Source organism: Armigeres subalbatus, unplaced genomic scaffold (assembly GCF_024139115.2).
Source record: "Armigeres subalbatus isolate Guangzhou_Male unplaced genomic scaffold, GZ_Asu_2 Contig1293, whole genome shotgun sequence".
Taxonomy (NCBI): domain Eukaryota; kingdom Metazoa; phylum Arthropoda; class Insecta; order Diptera; family Culicidae; genus Armigeres; species Armigeres subalbatus.
Window position 1 is genome coordinate 100,030 of NW_026942060.1, and position 15,677 is coordinate 115,706.

The following is a 15,677-nucleotide window of genomic DNA, read 5'->3' on the forward strand; positions in this document are numbered from 1 at the left end:
CTGAAACGTGAAGCAACAAAAGTTGGACTTGTGGTGAATGCCTCAAAGACAAGGTACATGCTTGTGGGCGAACAGAGCGCGACAGGGCCCGCCTGGGAAGCAGTGTTACGATAGACGGGGATACCTTCGAGGTGGTCGGGGAATTCGTCTACCTCGGATCCTTGCTAACGGCTGATAACAATGTCAGTCGTGAAATACGAAGGCGCATCATCTGTGGAAGCCGGGCCTACTACTGGCTCCAGAAGAAACTGCGGTCAAAAAAGATTCGCCACCGCACCAAATGTGTCATGTACAAGACGCTAATAAGACCGGTTGTAATCTACGGACATGAAACATGGACAATGCTCGAGGAGGACTTGCAAGCACTCGGAGTATTCGAGAGACGGGTGCTTAGGACCATCTTTGGCGGTGTGCAAGAAGACGGTGTTTGGCGGCGAACAATGAACCATGAGCTCGCCTAGCTCTACGGCGAACCCAGTATCCAGAAGGTAGCTAAAGCCGGAAGGGTACGATGGGCAGGGCATGTTGCAAGAATGCCGGACAGTAACACTGCAAAGATGGTGTTCGCTTCCGATCCGGCAGGTACGAGACGACGTGGAGCGCAGCGAGCGAGATGGGCAGACCAGGTGCAGAACGACTTGGCGAGCGTGGGGCGTATTCGAGGATGGAGAGATGCGGCCTCGAACCGTGTATTGTGACGTCAAATTGTTGATTCAGTGTTATCTGTTTAGATGTAGACTAAATAAAAAAAAGGATGGTATCGGAGCTGAGCTCACCAAGATGGGCCCCGAAAAGCTGGTCACTTGCATGAGCATGAGCATGAGCATGAGCAGGATAACCGTACAATTCGTAGTTGCTACTCCGTGATTGACTAGAACTTGCGAAATTGGACAGGGAACCAATTGAATGGAGCTTGGGTTTAGCTATCATTCTCAATGTGCAAATTTCGGAAATTCAATGCATTTTACTAAGTCAATTACGGCGCCGGCCACGTCCTTACGGTCATCAAGGGAAGGAAGGATTATTAGTTCATCTCTCGTTGCTAATAGAGACCGAGTATACCTCTGCATCTCCACGATAGACTTAGGATAGGATATTGTGTTAGTATGAAGGGATATATTATCTGGATTCACTTTGGTAAGTGATGCGATCTATGGGATAGGAATATATGAATGAGAATTAGAAGTACTAGAGTAATGAGAAAGTATTAAAGTGAATTCTAATGGGATTCATTTTTCACAATTAGAATTTGAATGCTATTGGATTCTAATACCACGCACACGTCTACCACACCATCGCTACCCGCACATCAACCTCACACATTCTTACTTGTATGAGGCCTGCACGAGCATAGCGACCGTATATAGCATTCGTATGCGGGTACAAATGAATACCAATCTATTTTTACATTTTATTTACTGCTACTAAGTAACAGGCAGCTTTTTATAACAATTCTATATTTAGAATCATACTTGCTAGCAATGAGAATTTGTTTTGCAAAGAGATTGAGTTATATGATTAACGAAATTATCTAATAGGAAATTGGAAAGGGCCAGGGATCAAACCCTTAATCTCCTGCTTATGAGGCAGAAGCAGTGACACAAGGCCACCAAGCACCCTTAAGATGGGCCCCGAAAAGCTGGTCACTTGCCTGCACAAACTGATAGTCAGAATCTGGGTAACTGAAAAGCTACCGGTGGAGTGGAAGGAAGGGGTTATATGCCCAATCTACAAGCAAGGCTGAAGTGTGAGAACTTTCGAGCGATAACCTTCCTTAATGCCGCATACAAAGGGATACCCCATTCACCATTAGTGAATGAGTTCGTGGGAAATTATCAAGTCGGCTTCGTTGGCGGCCGCTCGACAAGGGACCAGATCTTTCAAAAATGCCGTGAATACCAGGTCCCAACGCACGAACGAACGAAAATTATGGACGAGAACAGCTTTCCTGGGAATAGGAAGCTTACTAGATTGATTGAAGCAACGGTGGATGGTGTACAACTATGTGAAGATTTCGGGCGAACGCTCCAGTTCGTTCGAATCGCGCCGGGGACTAAGATAAGATGATGGAGTTTCGTGCCTGTTGTTCAAACATTGCGCTAGAAGGTGTCATGCGGAGAGCCGGGTGTAACAACCGGGGTACGATTTTCAACAGATCCAGTCAATTTATTTGTTTAGCTACATACAGTATTTGTTTGTCGGCCGAACATTTGCAAAGGTGGCAGAACTCTACACTCACCTGAAACGTGAAGCAACAAAAGTTGAACAGGTGGTGAAAGCATCAAAGACAAAGCACATGCTTGTGGGGGGAACTCGGCGAAGAAATTGCGGTCAAAAAAGATTCACACCCGCACCAAATGTGTCATGTACAAAACGCTCATTAGACCGGTACCGGTATGAATCACCAGCTCGCCCAGCTCTACGGCGAACACAGAAGGTAGCTAAGGCCGGAAGGGTACGATGAGCAGGGCATGTTGGAAGAATTCCGGACAGCAACCTTGCAAAAAAGGTGTTCGCTTCAGTTCCTGCAAATACAAGAAGCCGGGTAGCGCAGCGAGCGAGGTGGGCTGATAAGGTATAGAACGACTTGGCGAGCGTGGATGGAGAGATTCGGCCTCGAACCGTGTATTGTGGCGTCAAATCGTTGATTCAGTGTTATCTGTATAGATGTAGGTAAGTTAAATAAATGAATGAATGTGTATCGACGCTGTAGCCGACCAGGTATCCAGTTAGGTAATATCCTCCCATAAGGAAATATTTCACAATTCAATATGCCTGAACAGGAAACTCGCCACACTTAACACAAAAATAGACAAAATAGTTTATTTTACTTCCTGCAGTAAGGTTTTAAAAACGTCACAATAGATACATCAATTGTAATGTAACGCCCTGTCATTCCGAACGAATACCGAGCACAATACCGAATGAAAGGGAAAACCCGACGTATTCTCAAAAGTGGTTCCTATACATCTATGGCGTACTTTATGCAGTCTTTGTATTCGTTAGTTTGTGTCTTACTTAGGTGCTTCGACTTAACCAACAGGACCTGCCAATGAGTCGGCCAAAAAAGTCATCAGGGCCAACTAGAAATCACTTCGTTTCGGCACTGTACCTGAGAACCGTGCGCCTTCTTCTCTACCATTATGTCTTTGTGAAACGTTTGAGCTTGCACTCGTTTAATGTATTTTCTTTTACAATTAATATGTATGTATGTAGGTAAATTAGTGGTAAACTAGTGTTTTTTTTTCGTTAAACATTTGTTTTTTATAAGATATAACATATAGACTTTTTTCACAGTAAGACAACAATGTAACAAAATCATTAAATGTAATAACTAATCCTAAAAATAGCTTCACTAATTATACTCCTGGGCTCACTTCGGTTTTCTATTGTTTATTCCCTGAATAGGGTGCTGCCTTCCACTACAATGTGGAAGGCCGTACTCTGTAATAGGCATACCTCAGGTTCTCTATCTCTCTAAGAAACTGTGTTCCACGAAAAGTTCAACAAGTTGCACAACATCTACTGCTAGTTTTGTTCAGGTTATCTCTGTGTGCTGACTGATATATTTGATAATTTGATGCCTTCTTTCTATTGTTCTTATCACACTGTTTCCCAGTTTTTAGTATGTATCGATCTACACACGTAAATATGTGTTTGTCTAATTGTGTTTTACCTAAATTCTGAATGGCAGTCTGTGTAGTATGTTTAATGTTTTCGCTTAAACTGGTTATACGGGTTCAAAGCTAACATTTCTATCAGGCCTGGTTAGACGAATGATTTTTGACATATTATTCTCGAAAAACATCAGTCAATCAAATACTTGTAATAAACATTTATAAGGCTTTCTGGACACTAGGATAAGGCTTTTTTCCTATCAACCAGCTGACTTCTTCATATAATACGTATGCGTTTTTTGATGAAAGTTATGAAATCTTGAGAAATCCAGATAGAAGATAGGTATACATATGATGTTTTAAAATGTTCTACAATCGGTGCTATGTACGACTTTGTTATGCAAGCTAAAAGCTTGACATCGACTAGAAAGTATAATGCTTAGGTTACTGACATAATTTAGATGAACAATGAGTTACACTAAACTTCTAAACAATGTCACAATCAATGATAGTTGCATTGCGCTGTACAATCAGATGTTTTGTATTTTTTGAACGAGCATTTTATAAGGTAATGAACGGAAAGAAAATCGAACACGGACATACAGCACTTACAGTTTTATCTTTTGGAATTTCTTTTTCATGCAAGCAATTGTCACGATCTAAAATACTTTCCGGTTTGTAGCCTTAAATTTTAGTTCAGGACATGAAGACTAAGAATAAAAACGTATGTTATTATACTGAATGTGCAGTAAACATTTACACTCAAGGCAATTGTACCAGCATAAAAAAATTGAGGAATAAAATAGTAAAAAAATGATACCTACTCCAGGGACAAAAATTAAGCAATCAATGTTCTCAAAACTCACATCATCGCCAGTTTCCTTTTCCTGACAAACAAAATGCTACAGAACTAAGAGGAGGGCTGATCTTCTCATTTATAGTATTGATGTATAATACCGGATCATAACAAGATAATAGTACCGATTGATAAAACAGTTTTTAATGTGCAATTCATCGACGAAACACTGAGAGAAATAGTATCCTGAATATTGACAGATTACAATACATACTTTTAGTATATAAAAATTTCGTTAAACGTTATTTAGTACCGTGATCATCTACGTTTTTGTTCTATTTTCATATAAATTGTTTTGCCTAAGAATGTTGATTCAACAAATATAAATCTTGATCTTCGTGTGCAAAATATTGCACAGCATTTACGAACATTGAAAATTTTCTTCCTTTTTCCTAAACGACTTAAAATGTTTCGACATTCGATTTCCAAAAGTATTGTGGATCGCTCCGATTTTCATCTTTAAAAACCTACCCAAACTCGTTTTACTTACCAACTTCGATGCTTCCCACCGGTGGTTGAAAGCTATTTCTCACCAGGAAATAGCCATCCGATAGAATATGTCGGAAATAGCTTTTCCCCCATGGGCAGGAGCGTACACGGTGCGTAGCGGGTGTGGCGCGCACAGTCGCTGGATGACGATTAACGGGAAACGTAGTAGTCTCGCTGACTGACTGGTGGCTGCATGGGGCGAAATGCTGATCGTCTGGCAAATCGCCTCTGGTTAGTGCCGTCACCGTTAGCGACCGGTCGTCGTCCTTCCACGCCTACCACAACGTGTTGTTTAAGGAAGGTCCCACGTCGACTAAACTGTTAAGAAAAGAAGATAAACCGTTTGCTTGTTAGTGCAATGCCGGAGGCGATATGAGTTGTAGCAAATTATACTAGGTAGTATTATAAATAAAGAAGTAAAATTAGATGATGGCACAATTGCAGTCAAACATAATCTGCTTTTACTTAGCTTAGCTTAGCTTAGCTTTGACTGACTACACATATCTATGGTTGCTACTCCGTGATTGACCAGAATCAGTGAAATTGCACAAAGAATCAACTGAATGATTGACTGGGATTGTTCAAGCATTCTCAGTGTGCAAGTTTCAGTGACTCTAAAATTCAAATGATCAATAACGGCGCCGGCCACGTCCTTGTAGTCAGTTAGGAAGAAGGAAGGAATATTAGTAGGTGGTTTTTGCTATTTGAAGACCGTGTTTACCTCTGCGTCTCCACAAAAACCACAGGAAGGATTATCAGTTAATTGGTAGGCATCGTTGGATCTGGATTCACTCTGATAAGCGATACGACCGTGTCATTCTTTATACACAGTAATTTTACCTAGCCATGAATCGGGCGCGAAAAGTAGTACAAACTAACTACCGGCCTACCGGGCGCGCAATGCAGAACACAATATTTCGACCGATCGCGCGATCGTCGTTCTGCTGTCCGAAACAAGAGAAATCATGCACTGAACTGATTTTTATCACCGGCCGCGCTATGCAGAACACAATATTTCATCCGATCGTGCCATCGTTCTGCTGTCCGAATCAAGAGAAATCTCGCACTGAACTGATTTTTATTACCGGCCGCGCAAACAGAACACAATATTTCGGCCGATCGCGCCATCGTTCTGCTGTCCGAATCAAGAGAAATCTAGCACTGAACTGATTTTTATTACCGGCCGCGCAAAGCAGGACACAATATTTCATCCGATCGCGCCATCGTTCAGCTGCCCGAAACAAGAGAAATCTCGCACTGAACTGATTTTTATTACCGGCCGCGCAAAGCAGAACACAATATTTTGGCCGATCGCGCCATCGTTCTGCTGTCCGAAACAAGAGAAATCTCGCACTGAACTGATTTTTATTACCGGCCGCGCAAAGCAGAACACAATATTTCATCCGATCGCGCCATCGTTCTGCTGTCCGAAACAAGAGAAATCTCGCACTGAACTGATTTTTATTACCGGCCGCGCAAAGCAGAACACAATATTTTGGCCGATCGCGCCATCGTTCAGCTGCCCGAAACAAGAGAAATCTCGCACTGAACTGATTTTTATTACCGGCCGCGCAAAGCAGAACACAATATTTTGGCCGATCGCGCCATCGTTCTGCTGTCCGAAACAAGAGAAATCTCGCACTGAACTGATTTTTATTACCGGCCGCGCAAAGCAGAACACAATATTTCATCCGATCGCGCCATCGTTCTGCTGTCCGAAACAAGAGAAATCTCGCACTGAACTGATTTTTATTACCGGCCGCGCAAAGCAGAACACAATATTTCGGCCGATCGCGCCATCGTTCTGCTGTCCGAAACAAGAGAAATCTCGCACTGAACTGATTTTTATTACCGGCCACGCAAGGCAGAACACAATATTTCATCCGATCGCGCCATCGATCTGCTGTCCGAAACAAGAGAAATCTCGCACTGAACTGATTTTTATTACCGGCCGCGCAAAGCAGAACACAATATTTCGGCCGATCGCGCCATCGTTCTGCTGTCCGAAACAAGAGAAATCTCGCAACTGATTTTTATTACCGGCCGCGCAAAGCAGAACACAATATTTCATCCGATCGCGCCATCGTTCTGCTGTCCGAAACAAGAGAAATCTCGCACTGAACTGATTTTTATTACCGGCCGCGCAAAGCAGAACACAATATTTCGGCCGATCGCGCCATCGTTCTGCTGTCCGAAACAAGAGAAATCTCGCACTGAACTCTCAAACATAATCTGCTTTTACTGTTGAAAACAATCTTGAAAGCAGGCCTGTCAACCACAAACAAATCATGCCTATTTAATAAGTATCATTGTTGCATTGTTGAGATACCGGAACTGCACAATCGAAGCAATCAAGCAATACTCAGTTTGGGAGGATCCTATCCTATCCAAAAGAACAACAAGCTGGATTGTAGCAAATAACGAGCAATAACATTGCTGAACATTACCTTAAAGGTATTCTCCCATTTTTATGGCGATGACTAGCAACAATTGCAAAAGAGTTCGTTGAGCAGATGTTAACCGTACGTCAGTTATTGTAGAAATATAGCGAATACAGCGTGTCCACACGGTCAAAGGATCATCTACGCATCGACAGCAAATTCATATTAAATACAATCGAGAGAGATGGCAACTAATGCACGAACACGGATTGCCGGATAAACTAACACGGGGGGTCAAGGGGATGTGATGTGCGTAGTTACCCAGTTAGCACAAGATCGTATATGATGTTTTATAAGATGCGAAAGTGGAGGCGATATAGTGCTGATGCTGTGTCATTAGGCCGAATGACAAGTAAAAAGTAAGAAGCGAGGGTAAAAAAAGTGAGAAGTGGGAAATGAATGAATAAGGTGAAGAGTCTGAAGCGAGAAGTGAGAGGTGTAATACGAGAATTAAGAAGTGAGGAGTGGGAAGTGAGAAGGAGTGAAGGATGAAGGAAGAAAGAAAGAAGGAAGAGCCAGAGGAAAGAAGGGAGAAGGAAAAGAGATATGGATAAAAGAAGGGGGAAAGAAGAAGGAATTATGAAGAAGGAAAAGAGAAGAAAGAAGAAGGAAGAAGCAAGAAAATAGAAGAGGAAGGAAGAATAAAGAAGAAAAACTAAGAAAGATGAAAGAAAAGAAGTGGAAGTGAATAAGTAAGAAAAAGTAAAGAAGAAAAACGAATCAATAATTAAAACGAAAAAGGAAGAAGAAAGAAGTGATAAATAATAGAAAAGTAGGAAAAATTTAAAATTAAAACAAGAAGGAAGAAAAATGAATTTTGAATTGGAAAATGATGAAAAAAAGTAAGGAGGAAGGAAGAAAGACTAAAGAATTAAGAAAGAGGAAAGAAGAAGGAAATAGAAAGAAGAAAAGAGGAAAAACTGACTTCTCATTTTTCACCTTTTACATATCATTAGGTCTCATGGCATAAATAAATAAATAAATAGGTTTCATGGCCATTTGGCCTTATGACCTAATGAAAGGGTTACGACAAGATCTTTGTTGGCGGAACTTTTACCTTGGACTTCTTCTTCTTTTTATTGGCATTGCATATCTCACTGGGACATTCCTGCCTCGCAGCTTAGCGTTCATTCAGCACTTCCACAGTTATTAACTGCGACTATGCCAAGTTACCTTTTTTTGCATTCGTATATCATGAGGCTAACACGATGATACATTTATGCCCAGGGAAATCGAGACAATTTCCAAACCGAAAACTGCCTAGACCGGCACCGGGAATCGAAGCCAGCCACCCTCAGCCTGGTCTTGCTTTATAGCCGAGCAAATTGATTGGCATTTTATTAGAACCAAAATTTGAACGTTATATTACATGATTGATTTTGATTCCTTCTTCTTGCTTTTATCATCATCCTTTATCAATTTTTATTTTTTCTTCTTCCTTTTCCATTTTCTTTTTTTCTTTCTCCTTCTTTATTTTTTAACTTCATTTTCCTTCCTTTTAATTTTTCCTTAAATCTTCTTCTTTACTCTTTCTTACTTTACTTTTTTCACTTTCCTTTTTCCTTCTTATTTCTTCCTTGATCTTCCTTACTCCTTTTTATTTTCTTCCTTGTTTCTTTAGAAGAAATTTCTGACATTCTGAAATTTTTCCAGTAATTCTTGGGAAAATTCCTCCAGGAATTCCATCAAATGAATCTATACCATTTCGTCGAAAGACATTTAGTCGAATGACATCTAGTCGAATGACATTTGGTCGAAAAGACATTACGTCGAATGTACATTTAGTCGAAAGGACATTTAGTCGAAAATGTTTTTTTAATTCACTACACACAAAAAACAAAAATTATTTTAATAAATATTTTGAACTTTATATTTAAAAAGTGCTCTATTTTCTTTAAAATGAAAGTATTTTTTTTACAGTGAAAGTTATCTTTTTATTTTAAAAGTGTTTTTCTTCAAGTTAAGCTGTAAATTTAAAAGGCGTTTCTTTCAGTGCAGCAAATAATGAAATTGTCAAATCCGCAAACACAAAATCGTTGCTGGTGTGCGTCGCATTTGTGTCTTTGGTGGTCGCTCTCGCTGAGATGCTGATGGTTGCAAAATAATTACTAAATTCCCGCCATCGTTATAATCCGAAGGTACGTTTTAGTTTTATAAAAGTTTTTACGTGAGGCTCTCAAAAATGCTCACGAGTAAACCCATGCAGCCAAAATAAATAATGTATTTCTGTTTTCATTTTTTTTTCAGATATGTCATCCCGAGGGAGCTTATTCCCGGCTCGTTTGCTTCGCTGCAAAGTCAATGCATTCCGGCGGCGATCAATCGATTGGAATAGGGAAAAACTCAAAACAAGGTGAGTCACAGGTGAAAAACCTTATTCAGGCAGTGAAAAGGAAAATTGTAATAGGTATATGAATTCCAATATGCTTGTTTTTTTTCTTATGTTTTCAGAACGGAACGGTTGATGGCGGATGAGAAGGCCAGTTGGTCAGCAGTGAGCCGAACGTAATCACAAAAGATGTACTAAGTAAATAAGCCTACAACTCAAGGTACGTTTACGGGCAGTTCACAGCCACAGCAAAATTTATTGACCTATGAGCTTATAATTCTAAATATATAATTTATTCCTTGGATAGATGAAAACGACGAATAAAATGAAATACCCGAGGGAATGCCTGGTTCAGCAGATGCAAACAGCTTCACCGTTTCCCGATAAAACTACCCTGGTATCGATGTATTTTTATTAAACAGTGTTTAAATATTGTTTTAAATAAACAAGTAAACCCAAATCGATATTAAATAAAACATGTTTCAAAAAAGAATTGACTTGATTAAATGAAATGAAAAATTTGAAAGTAAAATAAAATGTGCTAAAATTTTAGTTTTAGGAGGGGAAAACAACTTTTATTTTTAACAGTGTAACAATTTCGGTTCGACAGTTCTACAGTTTCATTTCTAAAAGTTTAAACTTTTAGTTTTGGCACGGGTGATTAACTTTGAAACGCTTTGAAAATAAAAGTTTAGCAACTTTTGCAATGAACATATGAGACTCTCTACGAAAAAGAACCAACGCAACTTTTTAAATTTACCAATGGTTTTTTTAATTTTATTAGTGTTTTTTCTTTCTGTGTAGATACAGGACATTGTGTCGAATGACGTTTGGTCGAAAGGACACTACGTCGAAAGGACATTTGGTCGAATTGACATTTAGTCGAAATCTGATTTAAGTATAAAAAATCTTCGTACATTTGGTCGAATGACGTTTGGCCGAAAGCGAGTTTTCGAATTAAAAATCTTGGTAAATTTAGTCTAACAATGTTCCGGCGAATGGCTATTTGAAAGAAAAGAACTTTAGTCAATAACAAAAAAAAATTAAATGATTTATTCGGGTTTTCTAAAAGTCACATAAATTTTGCTCCAATATTGTCCAAAGAATGATGGGTCCATAAAAACAATAAATAATACGAAAACGGTGAATATCCCGAGAATATTTCCGACTGGATATTGACTTTGGCGAACCCCTGTAACCGACTACGATGAATCTATACCACCTGGTCAAAAGAAATTCATTCACCATTTCACCAGAAATTCATATTACCATTTGGTCGGAATTAAATTTTCGGCCAATAATAAACGAATTATGGTTGGAAGACAATTTCATTCTGAACTAATTATTGTATAAATATTGAGTGAAAGAAAGAGTTTCAATGAAAAGAATAAGACATTTCATTCGACCAAATGTCCTTTTGACTAAACGTCCTTTCGACGAAATGTCATTTGACCAAATGTCATTAGACTAAATGTCAATCAACGAAATGCTCCAAAGCCGACTACGATGAAGAAGTGACATTGATAACATTGGTTTTTGATAATGTGCCGAAAAAATAGAGGGTATTTCACCATCAGTACCTAATATTTTGCTATTTCTGTAGGTTTTCAATTTTTCTATAATACACCAGAGTCTCCATAAGTTTCTTTAGCCCAGGTGAAAATTCCTCATTGACATACATATTCGTTTTTTCCGCTCTTCCGCACTTCCGCTGAACTTCCTCACGTCGACTGAATTCCTCTTATCAGTTTATCCATGAATCTTGTGGATTATTTATTCAAATTAAACCAAAAATCTATTGACGAATTATCCATTTAACTAATTCCCTAGCAACACACATATTCCACATAGGTTACTATAACTCATATGTGACCAGATTTAGTCGCAATCAAGTTGCTGCAACCAGATTTACGTGACTTGTGCTGCTCGGGTTACCTATTACCGATTAAACACTTTCAACATTCGACTAAATTTCCATTCGACTAAATGTCCGTTCGACTAAATGTCATTTCGACTAAATGTCCATTCGACTAAATGTCCATTTGACTAAATTTCCATTCGACTAAATGTCCATTCGACTAAATGTCCCTTCGACCAAATGTACTTTCGACTAAATATCATTCGACTAAACGTCATTCGACGAAATGTCATTCGACGAACTGTCCCAAAGCCCCATCAAATACACCCGATTCTGTTTTTACACGGCCGTGGAAAAAAAACCCATACAAATTTTTTGCAAAGTTGCTCTATTTTGCATGATTCATCGAGAAATCGTAAAAAAAATTTGAACTGAAAACTTTTTTTTCGTTCAAAAATTCCTTTAGGAATATTTACTTCCGGAATTCCTTTGGAAATTGTTTTAGGAAACTCTTCAAAAAATATTTCAGGTGAAATTTTTGAAGGAAATCATGAATGAATTTTCAATGGGGTTTTAAAGTAATTTTGGAATGAATTTCCAGTGAAATTTTAGAAGGCAAAGAATATCCGAAGAAATTTTCCACTGAAAAACAAGGAATATCTGAAGAAATTACTTCTTTATTTTTTTTTTTGAAAAGATGTTTAATTTTGATACACATAGTTAAGTTTGCCATTTTAGGGTGTTTTTATGAGATATTGCGAAAAAAGATTCGGCTGTCGGTGGGACTTGAACCCACACTATTCCATCAAGTACACGGATCACCCGGATAAAAATTTACAGTACCTTGTATGGTATGTTCCATTGGAATACAATTGGTTATTTGGTAAATAATACAATCAATTGTACTTTTATTGTAGATTTTCAACGGTTGTAAAAATCTTGTATTGTACTTACTTTAAAAGTACAATACATTTAAATGTGACCGATACATTCTATAATATTTTAGTTGTTCGCTTATGTTTTATATTGCTCATCCAAAAATTAAACAAACTATAAAGGTATTCCATCTCGGTGTTCAGCTAATCCGTTTTAAGAGAAATAAAAATAAAATTTTAGAATATTCCATTGATTCATTATGTTGATGAAATAACAATTGAAAACAATAAAATAACAATAACTTTCATTATTACATGAAAAAACGTTCTACCGATTTTCAAATATATATTTTAATTGCAGGTCTTAAAATATTCATGTTCTGATCAATTTAAATTTAAAAAATTCAAAGGAACAAAATCTTTCACTTATAATTTTACTTGGAGAATGACTTGATTTAGATGAGCGTGTACAATTTTGTTTGTGATATGTGGAAAGACGAATTCGAATACTTAAGTAAACGAAGTGTTCCTTTTATTTATTTAAATACTGATTCTGCGAGCAAGCGTCAGCGGATCATTGGCCGCTGTACCGTGGTGAGTATTTATAGTGTTATTATCATGATACTGGACCACTTTGATGTGGGAGAAATCTTTCAACACTTAAAGAAAAAAAAAACTTATAAATTAAAACATTATAAGCAATAACAACATATTCGAAAATATCAATACATTTCATTATGTCATCTAATGAATGATCCCATACCAAAAAGCTAATAACATTCATAAGTTAATGAAAAGTATAAGTTTGGAATGTATGTACCTAGTGCAATGTATAAGTTTTTTCTTATACATATCATTAAGCACAAAAAAAGTATTAGAAATCTAAATAACATTAATTTATTTACGTGAAAGACCTTTAGGAAGGGGTCCCTTGATTTACACCGCCGAAGCAATTCGCAAAATTTTTGTTAGCATGTATCCTTATTCCTTTTCAGAAATTGAGTTAATGATAAAACACTGCTGCTTGCCACCATCACTTATGATTCAATATCGTTCGGCGACTATCATCGAGCTACATCACCAACGGGATACAATAAAAATTAAACAGGTAACTTTTCTTTTCTTCTCGGCTTATACTTTTGTAAAAAACCTGTCATGATTTTATAATTTCCGTCTTCCACAGAAAAACAAATGCGAGCAGCATCAGTTACAGCGTCTTCAGTGAGTATAGCCGGTTGCATCGTCGGCGACTGAAATCTACGTTTATGCATCCCGGTCTGAATAGCAGTAACACACTGAACAATACCACTAATAATTCAAATTTAAATTAAATGGAATCTAATTTAAATTCGAACTAAAAATGAACTAAAATCAAATTGAAATCGTTTTGAAACAAAAATCAAATTATATTAAAATTAAATTGAAACTAAATTAAAGTTAAATTGAACTTAATCAAAATTGAAGTAGACTTATCTTAAAAATTAATATATTTTAATATATTAAATTAAACGAAATTTAAATTGACTGATTACAAATAAAGTTTAAAACTTAATTAAAACTAAATAAAATAGTACCATTAAAACAAATTGAACAACATTAAATTGAATTGTATTTTTATTGTAATATTGAAGTCGAGATTGAAGTAAAATGTATTTAAAATCCCATTGTATTTTTACTGTAAAACAATAGAAAAAATGCGAGAAAAACATTTGAAACACATTGTTTTCTATTGTTTCGGCCTTCGAAATCATCCCATTAAAGAACCGTTAAATCAATTGTTTTGCTCTGAATTTTGTATGAAAATTTTTCGATTTTTTTATTGTAAAGATACATAACAACCCCCCTTTTTTATTGTAAAAGTCCCATTTACCATTCACTTTATCGTGGAAAACCATTGTCTCTGATGTGATTTAGTTGTTAAAATTCCATTACATTCAATGGTAATTATTATGTTTTAATTGGTGATGTAACAGTAAAATTTATGATATTTTAATCATATTTTTTATCCGGGCAATTATACAACAGCTGCCCCTGAGAGAAGTTGTTCCATAACCAGCTAATAACGATGGGATATTAGTCAATTCCCCGTATCTATCGAATCTGCTTTGGCAACATTTCACACCCTGTTCTCTCTACCCAACTATGTGTATCAGAATTGAACAACAGTCGGTTTCCGACGGGTTTATATGATATTTTGTCATACGAAAATCACGAGTAAATTTGAGTAAATCGTGAAATACAAAAATTAAGGTTAGTATGGAAATTTTGCATGAGCAGTTCAAAACGACCGTGTGCTGCTCAAAGCGCACTACCCTAGTCATGATGTTGAGTGAAGTCCGTTGGCCAAACTTTGGAGAACACAGAACGCCGTCGGGGAAAGTTCTGCTATACTCTGGTTTGTGGTATTTTGTGGTAATAACGACATGGTGATCGGCGGATCGCTCTTCCCTCATCGACCGGTTCACAAGTTCACGTGGGTCTCCCGTGACGGATTTACAGAAAATCAAATCGACCACATCTGCATCAGCCGAAAATGGAAACGGAGCCTTCTTGATGTACGGAATAAACGTAGTGCCGATATCTCGTCTGATCATTACCTCTTCATCGGCAAAATACGCAAATACGCCAGCAACAGACGCCGACTGGAAGATGCCACGGTGAAACGGTCCTTCGTTGAAGAACTGGAGACGCGTGCTGCAGATATTCCGGAAGGTGGCAGCGTGGAAGACCAATGGACCGCCATCAAGAATGCCTTCATCGCCACCAGAGAGAACAATCGGGCCCGGGCGAACTGCGCACCCAGAGAAAACAATGGATCACCGAAGAGACCTGGAGGAAGATAGAGGAGCGAAGAGAAGCCAAAGTCGCGATAGAGCGATCAAAAACCAGAGGAGCCAAAGTCTTAGCCCGTCAACGATACTCGGCTCTTGAGAAGGAAGTAAAACGCTCATGTCGACGGGACAAGCGAGTGTGGGCAGACTCTCTGGCCGCCGGAGAGAGAGCCGCAGCAATCGGGGACATTCGTCTCCTCTACGATATCTCACGACGCTTAATCGGGGCGAAGATGAATGCAACGATGCCTGTGAAAGACGCGAATGATCAGTTATTGACCGACCCAACTGACCAGCTGAAACGCTGGTTCGAGCACTTCGAACAACTTTTTCAAGTGCCAGCCAGGCCACCACCACCTCGACATGATCTGCCTAGGATCC

The 15,677-nt window shown here is 38.3% G+C and overlaps 1 protein-coding gene and 1 long non-coding RNA gene across 2 annotated transcripts in view; one reads left to right on the forward strand and one right to left on the reverse strand.

Moving 5' to 3' along the window:
• Positions 1–2,797: 2,797 nt before the first annotated feature.
• Positions 2,798–15,677, reverse strand: part of LOC134202589 (putative uncharacterized protein DDB_G0271606) — a 28,543-nt gene continuing 15,663 nt past the window's right edge. Inside the window, exon 6 of the mRNA XM_062677606.1 lies at positions 2,798–5,280. Within this exon, the coding sequence (XP_062533590.1) occupies positions 5,276–5,280 (5 nt within the window). The 3' untranslated portion in view covers positions 2,798–5,275. The remainder of the gene's footprint in view (positions 5,281–15,677) is intronic.
• Positions 9,393–10,216, forward strand: LOC134202593 (uncharacterized). The gene is made up of 4 exons (XR_009977272.1): positions 9,393–9,541; positions 9,651–9,756; positions 9,855–9,952; positions 10,040–10,216. It is a non-coding gene; the product is annotated as an uncharacterized LOC134202593 (long non-coding RNA).